Below are 24,593 nucleotides of genomic sequence, written 5' to 3' on the forward strand. Positions count from 1 at the left end.
AGGTTCAACTTCTGGAGCCCACTAATCTAATGTAAACCTACGTCTTAGCAAGTACAGGTACCTAGTACAGGTTAAGAGTGAAAATCAGGGGATGGGTTTAACTCTGCACCGCAGATTACGGCTTAAAGACTCTACTTCCCCAGGTAAAAAAAAATCAGTCAGGGTCAAGCAATATGTAACCACCTAGGGCAATATTGGATGGTGATTTTTTTTTTTTAAAGTGCCTTTAATTGATTTTCCTTCAGTGTATCCCATCATGGCTAAGAAGACTTCAGATTGGTGTTGTAAGGTGCAACTGAGGACAACTAAATGAATGATTGTCCGAGCCGCCATCTATCATCCTGTCCTCCAGGGAGCGAGAAACCACAGCTATAGGGCTCGTCCTGCCCCTGTCTACCACATACAAATCCCCCTAAGTAAAAGTGGTGCAATATCCTTTACATGCCAGCACCAAGCCCATTATCTTGATTGTCACCCCAGGGTCTCTACTTCTTAATGTCGTGACTTTCCTTCGACCATAAGCTCGGCACATGGAAGACTCTGCAATCGTTGCCGCTCTTCGACACTTGATGATTTCCTTCAGCTCGGAATGTGACTGTGTCCTGCCAGCTTCCGAGTGTATTAGTATTCCGCTGGCAGCCGGCTCTAGGTTGGGAATTTTATTTATTTATTTATTTGTGTGTCCATAACCAGAGGGAACAATCACACCGAAGCGGTTTTCCGGCTATAAACCAGCCAACATAATTGGTTTTAATTTTAATTTTTGTAATGGCTTTAAATTAATAGGAGCAGCTGCTGTCACAGTGTGTGGGTGTCCTTTTCCAGAAGGCAGAGCGCAAAAAAAAAAAAAAAAAAAGTAATAAAGAGGGAAAAAAGTAAATAGTGCACTGTGTAGGACAATAAAGGTTAATTCAAGAACCGAGCTGTGTCTTTGGCTTAGCGGAAAGCAGAAAGGAAGATCTAGAATAGAGATGCAACCACCCCCTCCGTAATTCCAGGATAAGATCAAAATCTTATTAGCTTTCACTATGGCTGCCTGTATCAGAACACTAAACTCACTGTCTCCCCATGACTCACTTAAATAGATTAGTGGTTACAAAGTGCTAGGAGAGATAAGAATAGATTAGCAAGGAAAAAAAAATCCTAATATCATTATTTTTAGAAGCTGAGGTCTGAATTGGGACTCAGGGGATCCTGCCGCTAACCCCTTACTTACAAGGTATTATTCTGTTCGGGATTTTTTCGTTGGAAATAGAGATGAGCGAGTAGTACTCGATCGAGTAGGTATTCGATGGAATACTACGGTATTCGAAATACTCGTACTCGATCGAGTACCACTCGCTATTCGAATGGAAAGGTTCGATGCAGAACCAGCATTGATTGGCCCAATGCTATACAGTCGGCCAATCAACGCTGGATCTTCTCCTACCTTTAGAAGTCTTCTCCGTGCAGCTTCCCCGCGGCGTCTTCCGGCTCTGAATTCACTCTGCCAGGCATCGGGCCTGGGCAGAGCCGACTGCGCATGTCCGCTTGTAGTGCGGGCATGCGCAGTCGGCTCTGCCCAGGCCTGATGCCTGGCAGAGTGAATGAAGAGCCGGAAGACGCCGCGGGGACGCTGCACGGAGAAGAATTCTCGGAGTATGCAGCCCAACCCTCACTCGTGGACTTGGTAAGTATAATTTGATCGAACGTTGCCTACCCCTGAAACGAGCATTTTTCCCCCATAGACTATAATAGGGTTCGATATTCAATTCGAGTAGTCGAATATTGAGGGGCTACTCATAACGAATATCGAACCTCGAACATTTTACTGTTCGCTCATCTCTAGTTGGAAATACTTCACCATGGCTTGGTTAAAGGGGAAGTGGGGTATTTATTAAGACCAGTGTTCAAGGCACACTGTATTATCAATGTTCGGGCGAAGCGATCCACCGATTTGCTTCATTCCGAACTTGTTTGGATAGATTGTCGGGCAATCTGTGTCTTCCTTCTCTGGGTGTGTGACGTCTCAGAAGAGTTGGCATCTGGGGTTCATCTGGGGTCACCACTGAGGTCCAATCATAGGCCTCAGTGGTGACATGGCCATGCCAAGCGTCATGGTGCTTGCCAACCCTAGATGAGCAACAAAGTGCCTAGAGGAGGAAGACACAGATCGCCAGATGCCATAAGGACCCTCGAAAGAGCGGACGGAAGTTGAGTGTAAATGTTTTTTTTATTTTTCACACCTCCCTTGGGCCTACACGTATTCTGGGTTCTGTGCAAATTATGTTACGTTGGCCATTTCAGTTTGTCTTTAAAACCTGAAGAATTGCAATATTCGGGTCAAAATTGGATCATTCTGAACCGATTCACCCAATGTTCTTGATTGCCCATAAACCCAGATACGATAATAAATTCCCCCCATTGTGTTATCATCTCAGGGAGATGTTAAAGGGATTCTATCATTAGAATCCCTTTTTTTCAGTACTACCACGTCGGAATAGCCTTAAAAGAGGCTATTCTTCCCCTACCTGTAGGATTTTTCTCCACGCCACCATTACGGTGATATTCCCAGTTTTCTCCATATGCAAATGTGTCTCCAGATAGCACAGGGGGCAATCCCACTACTCTCAAACAGCTCAAACAGGGCGGTCCCCTGTGCTGCTTGAAGACACTGTAGCGAAGAACTTCTTCTACAGCTGCGCGCATACTCCTACGTCTTCTTCCGCATAACTGATGCCGGTACAGAGCTACTGAGCATGCTCAATATGCACTGTACTCCGTAGACCTAAATGAGCATACTGCGCATGTGCAGTATGTGCATGTGCTGCCACAGAAAAATGGCCAACAAGACATGCGCCAACTGCATGATATTAATGATAATATTAATAGGGTTGAGCAATTGTGATCTTTTTAGGTGGGATTGAGATCAGCGAATATTTCCCACAATGCTTTGCTACTGGCCAAGCATTGTGGGAAAAGCTAACAATGTTAGCCTTCACACTGAGTATACGCTCCGCTCATTCTGAGCGGAGTGCATACTCAGTGTGAAGGCTCCACTGCGGTTCATAGGAATGAATGAAAGCAGCCGGCACGCAGCCTTAACCCCCTGCGTGCTGGCTGCGTCCATTCATTCTAATGGGAGACTAGCTAGTAGCTACTTACCTGCAGAGATGGCTGGTCCGGTGCCCGGTGTTCTCCTTCTTCTTTGCCTCGCTGCCCCCTCCTCCCAGGTTAGTGTTAAAGAGCTAGGAAAAAGGCAGGGCGTGTGGCTTAGGAGAGTGTGGGCGGGTACAGGGCGGGGAGACGTGACGTCTCCCCTCCCAGTACCCACCCACACTCTCCTAACCCACCCACACTCTCCTAAGCTGGGAGACAGGGGGCAGCAAGGCGAAGAAGAACGAGAAAACCGGGCACTGGACCAGCCATCTCTGCAGGTAAGTGGACACCAGGGGGGACTAAGTAGACAGAGGATTAAAAAAAAATCACTACACAGCGTGGATTCTAACAATTAAAGCGTTCAATCGTTAGATTCCATGCTGTATAGTCAATAGGATTGTTTTTAAAATCCGATCTCCGATTAGTAAAAAGATCCCATTGACTTGCATTGGGATCGGAATTGGGATCGAGATCGGGTTCGAATGAAAAATGATCGGAAATCAGATTTCAAAATCGATCCTGAAAAGCCAAGATCGGCTCAACCCTAAATATTAATAATAATTTGGCCATATGTCTGATCTCGTAGACGTTGGATTGATAAACTTCACTGTCCTTCGCAGTTTTTACTTTTTAACCGCTGGATCTCATCCGCTACCTCGTCCCCATCTCTTTTTTTTTCCTAAATTAGATTTTCTTTTCACCACGATACAGAAGAGAGTTGTTAAGACATTCAGGAGCAGAAAATGCCTCAGAGTCACACGTACGACAGACAAATATTTAAGCCAGATGGCCTGGGAACCAGACTTGCACATTTTAGCCAGAGGCAGGGAGAGAGCTAGTGTCATGATGGGTAATAAAGCAGATGTTTAACTTCTGCACTGAAAGGTAAAATAAATTGAAGATAAAGGTCTTAGAGTGGCTGAAATATGGAAACATTTTCTCACTGCCCAACATCAGAAAAATAAATCCTGCAAATGTAAAATGTAATAAAATTGGCACACGCTGGATCACTCAAATGTCTGAAATGGCCGATTATTACTACACGATCTTGATAGACTGACAACCACAAGAAAAAAGTGAAACATTTCAGTAGTTCAAAAAATATATATTTTAAGAAGAATGCAAAAAAATGGAATCCCAAGGCACCTTATTAACTATGATGTGGCTGCAGCCATAACTATCCTGTGTGTCCTAGACATACAGGGCGCATTATACTGGCATTGCTATTACTCTTGTCTGTATCATCCCATGTAAGAAATGACTGCAATCCTTTGGATAAATTTGCAACATTGTCTCACAGTCTCCACAAATGTGATGCTATAGATCTAGGACACACAGGATAGTTGTGACTACAGACAAAGCCAGCATACGGTAGCTGGGTTCAAATTGGGTACAGGAAAGAGTTGATATTAGAGGCAATAGTCTGTATTCTGAAGAGGGGTGGCGATTAGGGTTGAGCGATCGGGATCAGAAAAGATCGGATTTCGATTGGCGATCAAGTAAATTTCACGATCGAGATCGGAATTCTGACCCGATCTTTTCCAGCGGGATCGAGATCGGAGGTTATCTCAAGATTGGCTCAACCCTAAAAGTGACTTTTCCCATAGAGAAGAATTGACTAGGGTTGAGGATCAGGTTCGGAAAGGATCGGATTCCGATCGGCGATCGAGCAAATTTCACGAGATCGAGATTGGCTGGAAAATGATCGGAAATCAGATTTTGAAATCGATCCTGAAATCTCAAGATCGGCTCAACCCTAGTGGCGATACAGGAGACTATGAAAACAAAGCACCGATTCCTATTTCTTAAATCCATCTCAGTGTCTTTGTTGCTAGAGATGGACTACACAGGACCACTAGGGTTGAGCCGGTCTTGAGATTTCAGGATCGATTTTAAAATCTGATTTTCGATCATTTTCCAGCCGATCCTGATCGCTCAACCCTAATTGTATATTATATATACAGTAGGGTAAAGCCAATCTTGAGATTTCAAAATCCGATTTTCGATCATTTTCCAGCTGATCCCGAAATTTGCTCAATCGCCAATCGCGATCCGATCTTTCCCGATCGCTCAACCCTATTGACCATAGATAATGAGCAACTAGTGAGAGGGAAATCAGACTCTTAGTGATACGAAATTCCAAGTACTCTGTTACATGCTTGATAGTTCTTCAAAAACATTATATTTCTGTTAAATATTGAATAACCGAGAATTCCAGACTGTCTACTGTACATTACTACTCAGCAGCGACTATGTACAGTGTGTACGAGATAAGATATGAGTTCAGAACCTCATCTCCTTTGTTTGGCTCAGTCCCCGCTCCTCTCTTACAAGAATACGTATGTCTGAGGCTCGGCATTACACCGGCAGATAAATGGAAGGTGTTGAGTAGAATTAAAGTGTTCAGTGCCAATTTTCTAAACCAATATTTACATTCCTATAACGACTCGGTTACAACCTGCCTATCCCCTGTCATGCCTGAGAACCACATGATCTGCTGACTCAGAGGAGAGCAATCCCGGTTATTTAAACACATAAAAAAAAAATCAATAAAAATCTCTTTTATTCAGCAGGTCTAGGCATTTTATACCAGACTTACGGGAATAATCCTTGTAAAATGCTCTGCTTACGCCCAATTATTGTAAAAGCATCCACAAATCATGACCTTGTTATCGGGTCACTTATTAAATTGATGATTTTTTACTTTCATGAAAATGTATTAACATTTGCTTTGTGACTGCATAATATAGGAAAATGCCATTTGCGTCGAAATCTACAGTTCACATGAAAAGGAACGAACCAAGGAAAACCAATGGACGCTGCTTAGGGAGGGGTCGGAGAAGGCAATCCATGACAAAATCATGAGTCAGGGTTCATTTACACTTGCGCCCGGTGTGCGGTTTGTGCATTCCGCCGGGTTTCCATCTTCAGCCCCGAGAAACTGGACAGGGGAAGTTTTAAAACCCATTCACTTGAATGGGTTTGTAAAGGTGAGCGCCGGTGTCTGCCTGCGGCCTGTCCATGGGGAAACCATTTTTTTTAGTTTGTTGTGTCCGGTAAAAAAAAACCAGATTCCCCGCGGACAGGCCACAGGCGGACACCGGCGGTCACCTTTACAAACCCATCCTAGTGAATGGGTTTTCAAGCTGACTGCCGGGTTTCCGCACCCTCTCCAGTTTCGCCGGGGCTAAAGACGGATGGACATGCACACACTGGACACCGAGTGCAAATGAGAACGAACCCACACTTGCTCATGCCCTACGATAGGCAAAAAGTTTTGCTAGACGTGCTACTTTAAAATCTGTTTTCAACATCCAAGCTTTATTATAGTGAATTAGAGATGAACGAATTGGCTCAAATCAAATTTGTTGAAAATTTCCGAACAAATTTAAAACTCTTGTGATTAGCTTTGGAGAAATCGGTCAAATTGGTGGCAATACTCTATATTAATATTGGGCAAACTGGATCATAATAAGCTGGGTTTGTTACAAATTTTCCATAAATTTTGGGTTTGGTATGAAACCAACAAGATAATGGCCGTCTGACTGTAAGCTTACTGGACATTTAGGGAACAGGGTAGGGGTGTGAAAGGAAAAAAGCATCTGCAGGCACTCTAGTCTTCTTCCTGGGTTGGGTACCATTTTCTTCTGCCCCCATAAGAAGATTGGGCATCAACGGCTATGTGGAGAGCTTTGACGTAATGAGACTTTGACACTAAAATGGTAACCTGAGGGAAGAAGAACATCCAACGTAATCACACTTTGTCACTAAAATGGTGACCTGAGAGAAGAAGATGCCACACCACCTTGGAAGTTGTAGATGGAAGTGGAAGCAGATGACTCCAACCCCTGTCTAGCCCCAATTTACTTGAATGTTCGCTTCCAGATTCAGGTGCATTGTAGTTCTTGCACCAGCGGCAGCTGATCAGTGGGGGTATCAAGTGTCTTAGAAAAGGTCACCAAATAAAACACAAAAACCCCTTTAAGATGCACTTTCTTTAAATTGTAAAGAAAAAAATTGCTCATATTACCCCATAAACAGCATCATGTTGAGAATATTAAAGTATGTAAAGCATATAAAACTACCTAATGTTGTATATCCCTTGTTTCTTTGCAGGCAGAGATTGCCCTCCAAAAATGTCTACTATTATCGGTGCCCAGATCATCGCAAAAACTATGTTATGTCTTTTGCTTTCTGCTTTGACCGAGAAGATGATATCTACCAGTTTGCATACTGTTACCCGTACACCTACACCCGCCTACAGCATTACTTGGAAAACCTTGATCGACTGAATCTGGACTATGTTCAAAGAGAGCTGGTTGGCTTGAGTGTGGTGAGTACCCAAACCATTAGACCTTGGGTTTAAGATTCATCTATCTGGTTCACATCGTAATGTCATGAGATTTGGTTTTGTAACTTCTAATCCATGAGTAGCAAAGAATAAAGGGTTCTTCCACCGTAATATAGTAGTCGTAGTGTTCTATGGTGGTCTTCCTAATACTAATAAGAATGGGAGTGCGTGTGTGGTCCATAGACTGCTAAATCTGAAATTTCCCCACTGTGGGACTATTAAAGGATTATCGTATCTTATATACTGTCAATTGGTCATTGAATATTATGGAAGGACAACCATTTACAGTTGTTCTGTGCCGGAAGTGAGTAGACAATGGCCCCAGAATCTTTAGTGGACGACTTCTCCATTCCACTACCAAGGCAAGATCGGATTCTCTCTAGGGACAGGTAAAGACTCTATTCATTGCCATGAGGAAGTGCCCAAGGATCCAATTTTTGGGCAGATAAGGCTCCATGGATTCATGGATGGCGAACAACAAAAATTTTGGTAAATTTTACAGGGGCCACATGGTGGCTCAGTGGTTAGCACTGCAGCCTTGCAGCGCTGGAGTCCTGGTGTTCAAATCCCGCCAAGGACAGAAAACCACCTGCAAGGAGTTTGTATGTTCTCCCCGTGTTTGCATGGATTTCCATCCCATATTCCAAAAAAGACATACTGATAGGGAAAAATGTACATTGTGAGCTCTATGTGGGGCTCACAATCTACATTTAAAAAAAGAAAAAAAAAAAATATATTTTGGTAAATTTTTCTCTGATCCTAATGCAGATATCCACTGGTCTATATCCAAGACTTGAGCGTTGGGCAGCCCCAACAGATGTGTATCTCAGTACCAAACTCTTTTCACCATCTACCAGAGGTTAAATGGAATATCAACCATTATTTGGAAGACATCTGTACCACCTGGTGGGAACTACTTCTACTTTCGAGCCACACATACAGTAGAAAGTTTGTGAGACACATTTTCGACCACTCCATCTCCTTGCCATGAACCAACAATGGAAAGGGTAGTTTTGTCTAAGGAGTCAACGTTTCCAAAATAAATCACGTACATGGTAATACTGGAGACTTTACAAAGATTAGTCACCTGTCCTGACATATCTACACTTGTATCCCCCATAAAATAATTCTACAACGTATTTTGTTACAACTCTACATTGTGCTATTCCTCAGTTATTCCTCATCGAAACGTATGACTAAGTCTACCACTGGATGCCACCATTTCCCTTACCAAGGTGGTCTGTAACATCGACAGGTCAATTTATTTAATATATGTCGAGGAATAAACAAAGATCCAAAAAAACATGACTTGTTACCTCCTCTAGCTCCAAAGAGACCGAACGTATGCCTTGTTGGCCCTTCCCTAGCTACGCCCCTTAAAGTCCTCCATGTTTGGCACCATGATCTTTCTCAGTGGTATTATCGTTCCATTTATCTACATGAGATATAGATAAGACATAAGACACTGTAGCGTGGTGGAAACCCAGTTTTCTGTAAGAAATCATTCATACCTCGTTTTTTTCTTACAATACAGAGTTACATCCTATACAATAAGATGATACCCATAATGAATGGTGCCGATAGCGTCGCACATCACTGTGAATTTCAACTAAATTTTCTTACAATAACGTTCCTGCGAGATCCCTCTGCATTTTGCTTCGAGACGAAGAGTATTTAAAATGATAAAAGATAATTATATCACATTCCTGTCGGCGTCTCGGCGGCTGATTGTGTAGTGACAGGCTCTGTCAAAATGGTAAAAGCAAAGACGGAGCAGTCAGAACATGTGTTACTGTAGAAAGAAGACGGAATACAGCCGTGCATTCACATCCCACTCCTCCAGATTCCACTGTCACAGGCGTCTGCACCGCATCATAGGCCTGCCAGGGGTAAAAAGGCTTGTCATGTTACTGATATAAGGGTATAGCCATTGTGCCTTACTAGAATTGCCCCATCCTTATGGCCAGAATTTCCAGTAATGCTGTTATTAAGATTATTCTATGGCCTATGTCCTCTATTACACCTCTACGTATATACTGGGTCATAAGAGGCTGAAGAACCTTGACTTCAGTGCAGATCCTGGGAACGAGAGGAGGCGCCTGGGTCTGTCCTAAAATACTGAGAGACTGGTAAGACCTAGTGTGGTATTTGTTTCTTCATGTAACTGGTAATAAGCCACATGTATAGTTAGCCTTATCCTGTTTAGTTAGTGCTCGGCCGAGCAGGGTTTTTATTTGATGTTTTGGTACCTGAAGTTAAGATTTATTTATTTTGCTATTTTTATTCAAATTAACCTGTTTGCACCAGACATTTTGTCCCTGTCTCTGAAGGGTTGGGTCTACCGAGCTACCTACCCCGCAATGTATATATATACTGTAGATAGGGTGGTTTGTCTGCAATGCACACAGAAGTTTCAGACTGGTTCCAACCTTACGTCATGTGATCAGAACCAGCCCCTGGCACCCTACTCGCTCTGCCGCCTAACTACCTACATCATGGGCTATGGTTTAACTAATATAAGGTCAGCCAGCCCCCCTGATACTGATAACAAGTGATGAACATGAGAAGGAAGAGGCAGGGGAACTCGGGTCCCAGGTGTTGGTTCCGATCAAGTGACTCAGGGTCCTCTAGGCTTGTCGTATACTAAACCCCAGAGGACATAAGTAATGACAGATTCTGCAGAGAACTCCTTTAAATCTCCCACAATTCTGGCTCAATTTTTGCCAAAAAAACTCATAAACATGGCTTATGGCAAATGTATTATGCTTTTCACCAACAAGACTTATAGGGGTCCTAAATTGTTGCAAATTGCAACAAAATTGTTCCAAAACTTTGGTGCAAAATATTAGTCTCTAGTAAGCCAAGAGGTAGAGTAAGGAATAGAAAACTGTCCTGCGCCGTTACTGGAACATCCCCATAGAGACCCTTGACAGCTAAAGCAGCCCTTATGGTGACAATAGCCATAGACATACTGTGGCTGATCTGCAGCAATGCCTTACTGGTCTACCCAGAAACCATCGGCCATACAGTCCCTGCCCCTGCCTGTATTCACTGCACAGAAAAGAAGACCTTATTAAGAAATGGAGTAAATTAATCTCCCGTGGCTTCTCTTTTAACCTGGCAGCAGGCTACGGTCTGGTTTATATGGGCTTGTAGACTGAAGTTCACTTTACCTGCTGATGGGATCTAAAGCTCACCATAGAGGTTATATAAATGTGAGACGTACCTGCTGCGAAACCTAAACAGCCACAGACGTGGGGCAAGGACCCTAAACATCTGCTTTTTCCACTTAGAAGAGACTTTCCAGTATATCTTACAGCCCAAGACATGTCACAAGGTTTCTTGAAAGTCAAGCAATGACCTAGAGGTGGTTACCTTCCAATTGGTGGCTCTAGAGAAACAATATTTCATATTCCAACAAGGGAAACTTATTGGCTTCTCCTTTCCAAGGATTCCTAGCACATCATGTATGGAATTGAAGTGTCTGTGCAAGGTGGCCTGTAAAAGAAGTCTACAAGGAGACATAGGATCCCGCCCAACCCACATCAATGATAATGTGTCCTGGCTAGAGATGAGCAAACAGTAAAATGTTCGATATTTGTTTCGAGTAGCCCCTCAATATTCGATTACTCGAATCGAATATCGAATCCTATTATACTCTATGGGGGAAAAATGCTCGTTTCAGGGGTAGGCAACACTCGATCAAATTGAACTTACCAAGTCCACGAGTGAGGGTCGGGCTGGATCCTCCGAGAAGTCTTCTCCGCGCAGCATCCCCGCGGTGTCTTCTGGCTCTGAATTCACTCTGCTAAGCATCGGCAGAGGTTGATGAGGTTGGATAAAGACATTAGTCCATCAAGTCCAACCTATAACCCTACAATTCCAAATCCTAATTCTTGATGGTCAGACACTGGTTTATAGGAAGCTACCCTCCAATAGGTCTTATCAGAGTCTTGACTTTCCATTTTTGTATCAAGAAAACGATGTGGATATTCTTTGCCAAGTTGAGCATGCTCCTTTATTGGGGGAAGAAGCAATACCCGTTGACCACATGGGCATTCAGTTGTTTTTGTGTATAGTTGGCCTAAGGGTAACATATGCATATCTCTCAGGCAGCAATGCTATATCTAGGTATGAGTAAATCCATTCATCTTTATTAGATTTGGGCTAAACTCTTACAAATATTCATGAGTTTCATCCACTTTTTTTGTTTTGGACTGAACCAACTCAATCTGATCCCGAGGTGCTAATATTATACTCTTTGGTCTCTTCACATGGAGGCCTAGGGCAAGTATGGGAACTTAATAAACACTATTACTCGCCTTTCTCACCTCTCCTACGCTCTATTGCCACGTCCAGTGTCCTCTTTGACCTTTGGCCTCTTCCAGCCTCCTGAGTGAAGGACTGCTGAAGACTGTGATTGGGTCATGAGTAGGGTTGAGCGATCGGGATCGGGAAAGATTGAGCAAATTTCACGATCCCGATCGACTGGAAAATGATCGAAAATCGGATTTTGAAAAGGGTTGAGCGATCGGGATCGGGAAAGATTGAGCAAATTTCACGATCCCGATCGGCTGGAAAATGATCGAAAATTGGATTTTGAAATCTCAAGATCCGCTCAGCCCTACTGTATATATAATATACAATTAGGGTTGAGCCATCGGGAAAAATCGGATCCCGATTGGCGATTGGGCAAATTTCACAATTGCAATTGGCTTGAAAGTGATCGGAAATCGGATTTTTAAATCGATCCTGAAATTTCAAGATCGGCTCAACCCTAGTCATGTGGAGTGCTCCAACCTCACTTGTCATTATGTGACTGTTGAGGCCCAATACAGGTTTCCGTGGTCCTCCAGGGCTTATGACATCACCCCGTATGCCAGAAGAGGCCAAAAGACGGCCAAAGAGGAGGATCCCAAGTGACCAATGTCTCCGCTTACATAAAGGGACATGAGAGTATAATAATGATATGTAGGTGGTGAACCCCAAAAGCTTCAGATTCTATAGAACCCACAGTCTGTTTCGATACGAGATGGATGCTAGTAGTTCATCTCCTCTCCCCGTCAATGTCCCCTCTTTATGTATGAGACTCAGGCAGCGTATTTTCATCTCTTTCCACTACACTAGTTCATCTTCTCATTCGGCCACAATGTACACATCCCCCTAGACAACAGTAACAAAAGTTCTATTATGAAATTACAATTCTAATTGCATTTCCCTTCGAAGATTCCGAGAACGAGTTTTGTAGCGATGTGTTTGTGAGCTTTCCTTCCATCTTGCTGCCTCGGCCGCCATCCAGCACAATGACGGGCTCACCCGTTGCATTCGCCTTCTATTCCCTTTGTTCTAGACTGCATTACGGTGACTGTACTAAATAAAACAAGAATATAATTACAAATGTCTTAAAAGAAAAAAAATTCTTTGATTATCAGTGAACTATTCCATCCTGTGAAAGGCTTCCATTAAACTGATGCAGTTTCTTACTTGATGTATCTGGTCTCGGGGGAAATCAGCTCGCTGTGCAAAGCGTTTCATTTGGGTTTTCTGACTTAACTTTCTGCCACATCGTAACAACAACTGGCGCGGCTCTGCGGGCTGGATGTCTGCGGCCTCTCGTCAACGTCAATGGCGTGCCGTTATGATGACCTTTGACTCCCGTGTAATCACAAAGGGATGTAGAACCCAAGGCGAAGGCATAACCTGATCCAGTGCAGGAGCTGTAACCTTACCTACCACTCACAATTCGGGAATCTTTTCATGTTGCAGGGGAACCATTAGGCGCCCTCCAGCATTTGGTGCAACTGCATCTCCATTATAGGCAAGGTCATTACCTAGCAAATTTAGGTTAAACATATTTTTACACAATTTTTGGAGAGGTTTTTAAAGACTTTCCATGTTATTATTTATATTTTGAAAGGTTGCTAAAAATTCTGCAGTTCGGACTCTGGCCACTAAGCCAAATAATATTCTGAGAATTCCTGTTTTCTGTACTTACAGCACATTGATATATCCTCCATATTATATCACATGACCCTTATTAACCAATAGAAGCTTACAGGTCGTTTTATCCTCACTGACATAGACCAGGTCTCCACTATGATGTTTTCTATAAGATATTGGCTTCATATCCATACAAACATGCAAAAGACACCTGCAAAGCAGAGCAATTCTACTAGAATGATTGTCCCAGCTATCAGGTATATGTAGATATAAGACACGGAATCTATATTTTAAAAGGTTGCTAAAAATCCTGCAGTTCTGACTCTGGCTACTAAGCCGATAATATTCTGAGACTTCCTATTTTTTGTATGAGGTTTCTTTGCAGCAGTTCCTTCACTTACACCACATTGATGACCACAGCTATCAGGTATATGTAGATAAGGAACAGAATCTACTGTACATTTTAAAAGGTTGCTAATAATCCTGCAGTTCTGACTCTGGCCACTAAGCCAAATAATATTCTGAGACTTCCTATTTTCTGTAGGAGGTTTCTTTGCAGCAGTTCCCTCACTTACAGCACACTGATGATCACATCTATCAGGTATATATAGATAAGACACAGAATCCACCAGTCACAGTAGAGGATTTCATGTCTTATCAACGCATCATAGGGCCAGCTCCAGACCATTGTGTCCATGGCCTATGGTTCATCTCTAGGAAACAATAAAAATATTTTAGGCTTAGTGGTAAGAGTTAATAATAATAATAATATGGAAAATTAAAATCATCACCAAAAATTATTTATTATTATTAAATTATTATTTGTCTGTTGGATCGATACCCGATCTTTTTGTCCTTCAGGAGAGGAGTCTGTCAGTGACTTACTTGCCTGTCCTCACACAGTGTATGGGAGATCAGGAGCAATAGACAAACGTGGGACTCTCCTATATATATGGCTATCTTGACTGCAGCTGCATCCCCCTCCTTCCCTATTTTCCCTGTCTAGTATTTAGAATATTTCCCTTGTCTCGTATTTTGCTATTTCATTTCCAGCAGTTTTTTTTCCCATGACTGCCTAAAACTTTTGCACAGTAGTTTCTTATACAGAGGTATGTATCTTTGTATGTATACTTTTGCAGAATTCTTATGTTTTTGGCTGAACCTTAGGATTGACAATCCAATCGTCTCATAAACCATCGAAACCTGACGACAATGGGATTCGCAATTAGGGCTGTTCATTAATAAAAAACATAAGTGTGACTTGTCCCTAAAAAAAATATATGTTTTCTGAAAAGTACAAGTTCACTGAAGCTGTCGGTGAAGGGGTTAATCTCTGCAGCAATGATATTTTACTGACTGGTTTCCACTTGGTAACAACTCAGCTCAATCATCCATTTAAGGGCCATTACCAGTCAGATTAGGCAGAGCAATGAAGTGCCAAGATGGGACCTGATGGGAATATAAATATGCCCTGTATGATATATGCGGCTGGAAACATACATCATCATTCAGTCCTCGTGTTCCCGGCTTCTCCTTTGTTCGGTTTCTAATTTTCAAGTCTTCAAACAACATTACCAAGATTAGAGCGATATCAATGTAGATAAAACACCATGAAGAGAGGGGATTATTGGGAATATTTATCTATACCTGCGCGCTCCGACCTGCGGCTCACCAACTACAACACTAAGCAAGCTCTGACAGCTGCAAAAAACCTAGAAATATCTATAGAGTCTGTTCTTTATACACCAGATAAATCAGGTCCTTGCGAAGGTTTTAGACTAACTTTCAGCTCTCTAGGACCTATCGTTCTTGACGTATACACAAAAGAAAATATAACACCACTGACTTGCGCATCAAGGACGTTAAACAACCCATATTGGCCAATAGAAGCTTGCAGATCCATTATTCATAGCCTCACTGACATACACGTGGCTTTCCGTAACATCCCAACCTATTTGTTTCAGATCAGGTTTCTATAATAACATATTCCCGAAACCAAATATGGCACCACAGGCTTCAATATCTCTATATCACATCATATGACCTGTATTAGCCAATAGAAGCCAATAGTTCCTTCATGCTTAGCCTCACTGACATACACATATTAGGGTTAAACCGATCTTGAGATTTCAGGATCGATTTTAAAATCCAATTTCCAATCATTTTCCAGCCGATACAATTGTGAAATGTGCTCAATCGCTGATCGGGGTCAAATCTTTTCTGATTGCTCAATCCTAGTCAATGCTTCTCTATGGGAAAATTCACTTTTAGGGTTCAGACGATCTTGAGATTTCAAAATCCGATTTCTGGTCATTTTTCAGCCAATCCCGATCGTGATCACGAAATTTGCCCGATCGCTGATCGGAATCCGATCTTTCCCGATCCCGATCGCTCAACCTTAGTCAATGCTTCTCTATAGGAAAAGTCACTCTTAGGGTTGAGCCGATCCTGAGATTTCAAAATCCGATTTTGGATCATTTTCTAGCCGAACCCGATCGTGAAATTTGCCTGAGACGATCTTTTCCGAACCCGATCGCTCAACCCTAACACATAGCTTTAGACCAGGCTTTCATAACAATCTAGCCGTTTTTGTTTTAGACCCGGGTTCCAGTACAACCTAGCAACATGTTAACAAAATAAACATTGCACCACTGCCATGCACATCAAGGGTCTTCCTCCATATCATATCACATGACCCTTATTAACCAATAGACGCTCACAGGTCGTTTTGTCCTCACTGACATAGACCAGGTCTCCACTATGATGTTTTCTATAAGACATTGGCTTCATATTCATACAAACATGCAAAGTGGAGCAATTCTACTAGAATGTCTTCTTGGGTCTGCTCGAGTATCCATAGGGTCATACCATTTGTAAATTATGGTTCCCCTGTATGTAACACTTATGTAGGGTGGTCCTACGGGTGAATTTACAACTGTTGCAATTTGAGACGTACCGGTGTTCCCTGACATGATGGGAGTTGTCGTCGTACAATAGTTGGAGAGGCACGATGCCACGAAATGTTATTTCGACCAAAGCAAAATCTGTCACAAAAGCTATCACAACTCAATCTGCATCAACATACAGACTGTCAGATCTCCAGCGTGTGCAGCCTGCAATATAGAAGCCGTTCCTGCAACATTCATGAGGCTCCTGGAGGGAGGGGCAAAAGATCAAATTTCCCAGTGTGCACCTCTCTCTCTTTAAAGACATGAAAGTTTTTGTAAACCAAGGGAACTGACCGCGGGGTCACGCCGTTCTTCTCTCTCACGAGTGATGGGAGGCCGGACGAGGGGAACAAGATCCCTCTGAGATGATCCCATTTATATTTCATTAGATACACCATGAAACTGTTGTGTGCCTGACATTTCAGAAGATTCACAACATTTAAAGGGTATTTGTAACCTGTTCCGAAAAATACCTGAAATGAAATATGAAGTCGCTTTACAAGTAGTTTGTATCCAAAGTGTTCTATTCTAGAATTGTACTTGTTTATTTGTTGCTAATCTGTCAATTATATACAAGGAAGATATAGGGGCATCCCTAGTAACATATAGATCTGCGTAGGAGCTGTGGACATGACATCTATAGAAACATATCGATCTGCGTAGGAGCTGTGGACATTATATCCATAGGAACATATAGATCTGCGTAGGAGCTGTGGATAAGACATCCATAGTAACATATAGATCTGCGTAGGAGCTGTGGACATGACCTCCATAGAAATATATAGATCTGCATAGGAGCTGTGGACATGACTTCCATAGAAACATATAGATCTGCGTAGGAGCTGTGGACATGACTTCCATAGAAACATATAGATCTGCATAGGAGCTGTGGACACGACATCTATAGAAACATATAGATCTGCGTAGGAGCTGCGGACATGACTTCCATAGAAACATATAGATCTGTGTAGGAGCTGCGGACATGACTTCCATAGTAACATATAGATCTGCGTAGGAGCTGTGGACATGACTTCCATAGAAACATATAGATCTGCGTAGGAGCTGTGGACATGACTTCCATAGAAACATATAGATCTGCATAGGAGCTGTGGACATGACATCTATAGAAACATATCGATCTGCGTAGGAGCTGTGGACATTATATCCATAGGAACATATAGATCTGCGTAGGAGCTGTGGATAAGACATCCATAGTAACATATAGATCTGCGTAGGAGCTGTGGACATGACTTCCATAGAAATATATAGATCTGCATAGGAGCTGTGGACATGACTTCCATAGAAACATATAGATCTGCGTAGGAGCTGTGGACACGACATCTATAGAAACATATAGATCTGCGCAGGAGCTGTGGACATGACTTCCATAGAAACATATAGATCTGTGTAGGAGCTGTGGACACAACATCTATAGAAACATATAGATCTGCATAGGAGCTGTGGACACGACATCTATAGAAACATATAGATCTGTGTAGGAGCTGTGGACATGACTTCCATAGAAACATATAGATCTGTGTAGGAGCTGTGGACATGACTTCCATAGTAACATATAGATCTGCGTAGGAGCTGTGGACATGACTTCCATAGAAACATATAGATCTGCGTAGGAGCTGTGGACATGACTTCCATAGAAACATATAGATCTGCGTAGGAGCTGTGGACATGACTTCCATAGAAACATATAGATCTGCATAGGAGCTGTGGACATGACATCTATAGAAACATATCGATCTGCGTAGGAGCTGTGGACATTATATCCATAGGAACATATAGATCTGCGTAGGAGCTGTGGACATTATATCCATAGGAACATATAGATCTGCGTAGGAGCTGTGGATAAGACATCCATAGTAACATATAGATCTGCGTAGGAGCTGTGGACATGACTTCCATAGAAACATATAGATCTGCGTAGGAGCTGTGGACATGACTTCCATAGAAACATATAGATCTGCATAGGAGCTGCGGACATGACTTCCATAGAAACATACAGTCCTATGAAAAAGTTTGGGCACCCCTATTAATCTTAATCATTTTTAGTTCTAGATATTTTGGTGTTTGCAGCAGCCATTTCAGTTTGATATATCTAATAACTGATGGACACAGTAATATTTCAGGATTGAAATGAGGTTTATTGTACTAACAGAAAATGCGCAATATGCATTAAACCAAAATTTGACCGGTGCAAAAATATGGGCACCTCAACAGAAAAGTGACATTAATATTTAGTACATCCTCCTTTTGCAAAGATAACAGCCTCTAGTCGCTTCCTGTAGCTTTTAATCAGTTCCTGGATCCTGGATGAAGGTATTTTGGACCATTTCTTTCTACAAAACAATTCAAGTTCAGTTAAGTTTGATGGTCGCCGAACATGGACAGCCCGCTCTCAAATGATCTGAAAACAAAGATTGTTCAACATAGTTGTTCAGGGGAAGGATACAAAACGTTGTCTCAGAGATTTAACCTGTCAGTTTCCACTGTGAGGAACATAGTAAGGAAATGGAAGACCACAGGGACAGTTCTTGTTAAGCCCAGAAGTGGCAGGCCAAGAAAAATATCAGAAAGGCAGAGAAGAAGAATGGTGAGAACAGTCAAGGACAATCCACAGACCACCTCCAAAGAGCTGCAGCATCATCTTGCTGCAGATGGTGTCACTGTGCATCGGTCAACTATACAGCGCACTTTGCACAAGGAGAAGCTGTATGGGAGAGTGATGAGAAAGAAGCCGTTTCTGCACGTACGCCACAAATAGAGTTGCCTGAGGTATGAAAAAGCACATTTGGACAAGGCAGCTTCATTTTGGAAACAAAAATTGAGTTGTTTGGTTATAAAAAAAGGCGTTATGCATGGCGTCCAAAAAGAAACAGCATTCCAAGAAAAACACATGCTACCCACTGTAAAATTTGGTGGAGGTTCCATCATGCTTTGGGGCTGTGTGGCCAATGCCGGCATCGGGAATCTTGTTAAAGTTGAGGGTCGCATGGATTCCACTCAGTATCAGCAGATTCTTGAGAATAATGTTCAAGAATCAGTGACGAAGTTGAAGTTACGCCGGGGATGGATATTTCAGCAAGACAATGATCCAAAACACCGCTCCAAATCCTCAGGCATTCATGCAGAGGAACAATTACAATGTTCTGGAATGGCCATCCCAGTCCCCAGACCTGAATATCATTGAACATCTGTGGGATGATTTGAAGCGGACTGTCCATGCTCGGCGACCATCTAACTTAACTGAACTTGAATTGTTTGTCCAAAATACCTTTATCCAGGATCCAGGAACTGATTAAAAGCTACAGGAAGCGACTAGAGGCTGTTATCTTTGCAAAAGGAGGATCTACTAAATATTAATGTCACTTTTCTGTTGAGGTGCCCATACTTTTGCACCGGTCAAATTTTGGTTTAATGCATATTGCACATTTTCTGTTAGTACAATAAACCTCATTTCAATCCTGAAATATTACTGTGTCCATCAGTTATTAGATATATCAAACTGAAATGGCTGTTGCAAATACCAAAATATTTAGAACTAAAAATGATTAAGATTAATAGGGGTGCCCAAACTTTTTCATAGGACTGTATAGATCTGCGTAGGAGCTGTGGACACGACATCTATAGAAACATATAGATCTGCATAGGAGCTGCGGACATGACTTCCATAGTAACATATAGATCTGCGTAGGAGCTGTGGACATGACTTCCATAGAAACATATAGATCTGCATAGGAGCTGCGGACATGACTTCCATAGAAACATATAGATCTGCGTAGGAGCTGCGGACATGACTTCCATAGAAACATATAGATCTGCATAGGAGCTGTGGACATGACATCTATAGAAACATATAGATCTGCGTAGGAGCTGTGGACATTATATCCATAGAAACATATAGATCTGCGTAGGAGCTGTGGACATGAATTCCATAGAAACATATAGATCTGCATAGGAGCTGCGGACATGACTTCCATAGAAACATATAGATCTGCGTAGGAGCTGCGGACATGACTTCCATAGAAACATATAGATCTGCATAGGAGCTGTGGACATGACATCTATAGAAACATATAGATCTGCGTAGGAGCTGTGGACATTATATCCATAGAAACATATAGATCTGCGTAGGAGCTGCGGACATGAATTCCATAGAAACATATAGATCTGTGTAGGAGCTGTGGACATGAATTCCATAGAAACATATAGATCTGCGTAGGAGCTGCGGACATGACTTCCATAGAAACATATAGATCTGTGTAGGAGCTGTGGACATGAATTCCATAGAAACATATAGATCTGCGTAGGAGCTGCGGACATGACTTCCATAGTAACATATAGATCTGCGTAGGAGCTGTGGACATGACTTCCATAGAAACATATAGATCTGCGTAGGAGCTGTGGACATGACTTCCATAGTAACATATAGATCTGCGTAGGAGCTGTGGACATGACTTCCATAGAAACATATAGATCTGCGTAGGAGCTGTGGACATGACTTCCATAGTAACATATAGATCTGCGTAGGAGCTGTGGACATGACTTCCATAGTAACATATAGATCTGTGTAGGAGCTGTGGACATGACTTCCATAGAAACATATAGATCTGCGTAGGAGCTGCGGCCATGACATCTATAGAAACATATAGATCTGCGTAGGAGCTGTGGACATGACATCCATAGAAACATATAGATCTGCGTAGGAGCTGTGGACATGACTTCCATAGAAACATATAGATCTGCGTAGGAGCTGTGGACATGACTTCCATAGAAACATATAGATCTGCGTAGGAGCTGTGGACATGACTTCCATAGAAACATATAGATCTGTGTAGGAGCTGAGGACATTATATCCATAGAAACATATAGATCTGCGTAGGAGCTGTGGACATTATATCCATAGAAACATATAGATCTGCGTAGGAGCTGTGGATAAGACATCCATAGTAACATATAGATCTGCGTAGGAGCTGTGGACATGACTTCCATAGTAACATATAGATCTGCATAGGAGCTGTGGACATGACATCTATAGAAACATATAGATCTGCGTAGGAGCTGTGGACATGACTTCCATAGTAACATATAGATCTGCGTAGGAGCTGTGGACATTATATCCATAGAAACATATAGATCTGCGTAGGAGCTGTGGATAAGACATCCATAGTAACATATAGATCTGCGTAGGAGCTGTGGACATGACTTCCATAGAAACATATAGATCTGCATAGGAGCTGAGGACATGACTTCCATAGAAACATATAGATCTGCGTAGGAGCTGCGGACATGACATCCATAGAAACATTGGAAAAATTATGGGAATTATTCGTTGTACGCTTTTGAGTGTGCTTTTCCTAAAAAAAAAAAAAAAATTTTGGAGAAGAACTTCAGCTCACCGAGATCACGGCAGCGAAGCCGAACTCTGATCTTGAGCAAGTGTGACAATCGGCGCGGAGACACATCTGGTCCATCCAGACTTCATTTTGTGCCTTTCTCATCTAGAACATGGAACGCGCCAATGTTACGCAATATCAGCTGCAACTTCCAGTCTGTTTGATCTCTGCCCTGAATAGAAAAAGATTTTTTGGTTTTTTTTAGGTTTTTAATCTGAGGGAATTTATCGAGCAATGTCCCCGATTTTATGAACAAATCCATGTGAAACATTACATGCTATCAGATTTTAGTATTCAGCAGAAATCCGCTCTCAGGGTCCACAGAAGACTGCTCAAGTAAGCATTTTTAATGCAAAGTAAAGGTCACATTGCTGGAGTCTGCTTTCATTAATCCTTTGTGCCCTTAAAGCAGATATGATTGTAGCTGCAGAAAAAAAAAATGATTAAAAATGAAAGCCCTTGAAATTCATAAAAGAGAACAGTTTAAATGTTTTTGGTCCGAGCGTTTAATTTTGCACAGCCGGGCTGTAAGTCGCCGCGTTTTCTCTTTGTACTGTTGTGGTGTGAAGGCTGCTCGTGCGCTGTGTACTATACGCTGTACGCTGTGTACTATATGCTGTATGCTGTGTACTATACGCTGTACGCTGTGTACTATACGCTGTACGCTGTGTACTATATGCTGTATGCTGTGTACTATATGCTGTACGCTGTGTACTATATGCTGCACGCTGTGTACTATACGCTGTACGCTGTGTACTATACGCTGTACGCTGTGTACTATATGCTGTACGCTGTATACTATATGCTGTACGCTGTATACTCTATGCTGTACGCTGTGTACTATATGCTGCTCGTGCGCTGTGTACTATACGCTGTACGCTGTGTACTATATGCTGTATGCTGTGTACTATATGCTGTACGCTGTATACTCTATGCTGTACGCTGTGTACTATACGCTGTACGCTGTGTACTATATGCTGTATGCTGTGTACTATATGCTGTATGCTGTGTACTATATGCTGCACGCTGTGTACAATATGCTGTATGCTGTGTACTATATGCTGTACACTGTATACTATATGCTGTATGCTGTGTACTATATGCTGTATGCTGTGTACTATATGCTGCACGCTGTGTACTATACGCTGTACGCTGTGTACTATATGCTGTACACTGTATACTATATGCTGTACGCTGTGTACTATATGCTGTACGCTGTGTACTATATGCTGTACGCTGTGTACTATATGCTGCTCGTGCGCTGTGTACTATACGCTGTACGCTGTGTACTATATGCTGTATGCTGTGTACTATATGCTGTACGCTGTATACTCTATGCTGTACGCTGTGTACTATATGCTGCACGCTGTGTACTATACGCTGTACGCTGTGTACTATACGCTGTACGCTGTGTACTATATGCTGCACGCTGTATACTATATGCTGCACGCTGTGTACTATACGCTGTATGCTGTGTACTATATGCTGTACGCTGTATACTCTATGCTGTACGCTGTGTACTATATGCTGCACGCTGTGTACTATACGCTGTACGCTGTGTACTATATGCTGTACGCTGTGTACTATATGCTGTATGCTGTGTACTATATGCTGTACACTGTATACTATATGCTGTATGCTGTGTACTATATGCTGTATGCTGTGTACTATATGCTGCACGCTGTGTACTATACGCTGTACGCTGTGTACTATATGCTGTACGCTGTATACTATATGCTGTATGCTGTGTACTATATGCTGTATGCTGTGTACTATATGCTGCACGCTGTGTACTATACGCTGTACGCTGTGTACTATATGCTGTATGCTGTGTACTATACGCTGTACGCTGTGTACTATACGCTGTACGCTGTGTACTATATGCTGTATGCTGTGTACTATATGCTGTACACTGTATACTATATGCTGTATGCTGTATACTCTATGCTGTACACTGTGTACTATATGCTGTATGCTGTGTACTATATGCTGTATGCTGTGTACTATACGCTGTACGCTGTATACTCTATGCTGTACGCTGTGTACTATATGCTGCACGCTGTGTACTATACGCTGTACGCTGTGTACTATATGCTGTATGCTGTGTACTATATGCTGTACACTGTATACTATATGCTGTACACTGTATACTATATGCTGTACGCTGTGTACTATATGCTGTATGCTGTGTACTATATGCTGTATGCTGTGTACTATATGCTGCACGCTGTGTACTATACGCTGTACGCTGTGTACTATACGCTGTACGCTGTGTACTATATGCTGTACGCTGTGTACTATATGCTGTACGCTGTATACTCTATGCTGTACGCTGTGTACTATATGCTGCACGCTGTGTACTATACGCTGTACGCTGTGTACTATATGCTGTATGCTGTGTACTATATGCTGTACACTGTATACTATATGCTGTATGCTGTGTACTATATGCTGCACGCTGTGTACTATATGCTGTATGCTGTGTACTATATGCTGTATGCTGTGTACTATATGCTGTATGCTGTGTACTATATGCTGCACGCTGTGTACTATACGCTGTACGCTGTGTACTATATGCTGTATGCTGTGTACTATACGCTGTACGCTGTGTACTATATGCTGTATGCTGTGTACTATATGCTGTACACTGTATACTATATGCTGTATGCTGTGTAATATATGCTGCACGCTGTGTACTATACGCTGTACGCTGTGTACTATATGCTGTATGCTGTGTACTATACGCTGTACGCTGTGTACTATATGCTGTATGCTGTGTACTATATGCTGTACGCTGTATACTCTATG

General features: G+C 42.2%; 1 protein-coding gene across 1 annotated transcript in view; it reads left to right on the forward strand.

Annotated features, from left to right (window-relative positions):
• The window catches only part of AGBL4 (AGBL carboxypeptidase 4), a 966,914-nt gene that overhangs the window by 503,405 nt on the left and 438,916 nt on the right, over positions 1–24,593 (forward strand). The window contains exon 5 of the mRNA XM_075286245.1: positions 7,255–7,471. Within this exon, the coding sequence (XP_075142346.1) occupies positions 7,255–7,471 (217 nt within the window). The remainder of the gene's footprint in view (positions 1–7,254; positions 7,472–24,593) is intronic.

Source organism: Leptodactylus fuscus, chromosome 9 (genome assembly GCF_031893055.1).
Source record: "Leptodactylus fuscus isolate aLepFus1 chromosome 9, aLepFus1.hap2, whole genome shotgun sequence".
In the NCBI taxonomy this organism is placed as follows: Eukaryota; Metazoa; Chordata; class Amphibia; order Anura; family Leptodactylidae; genus Leptodactylus; species Leptodactylus fuscus.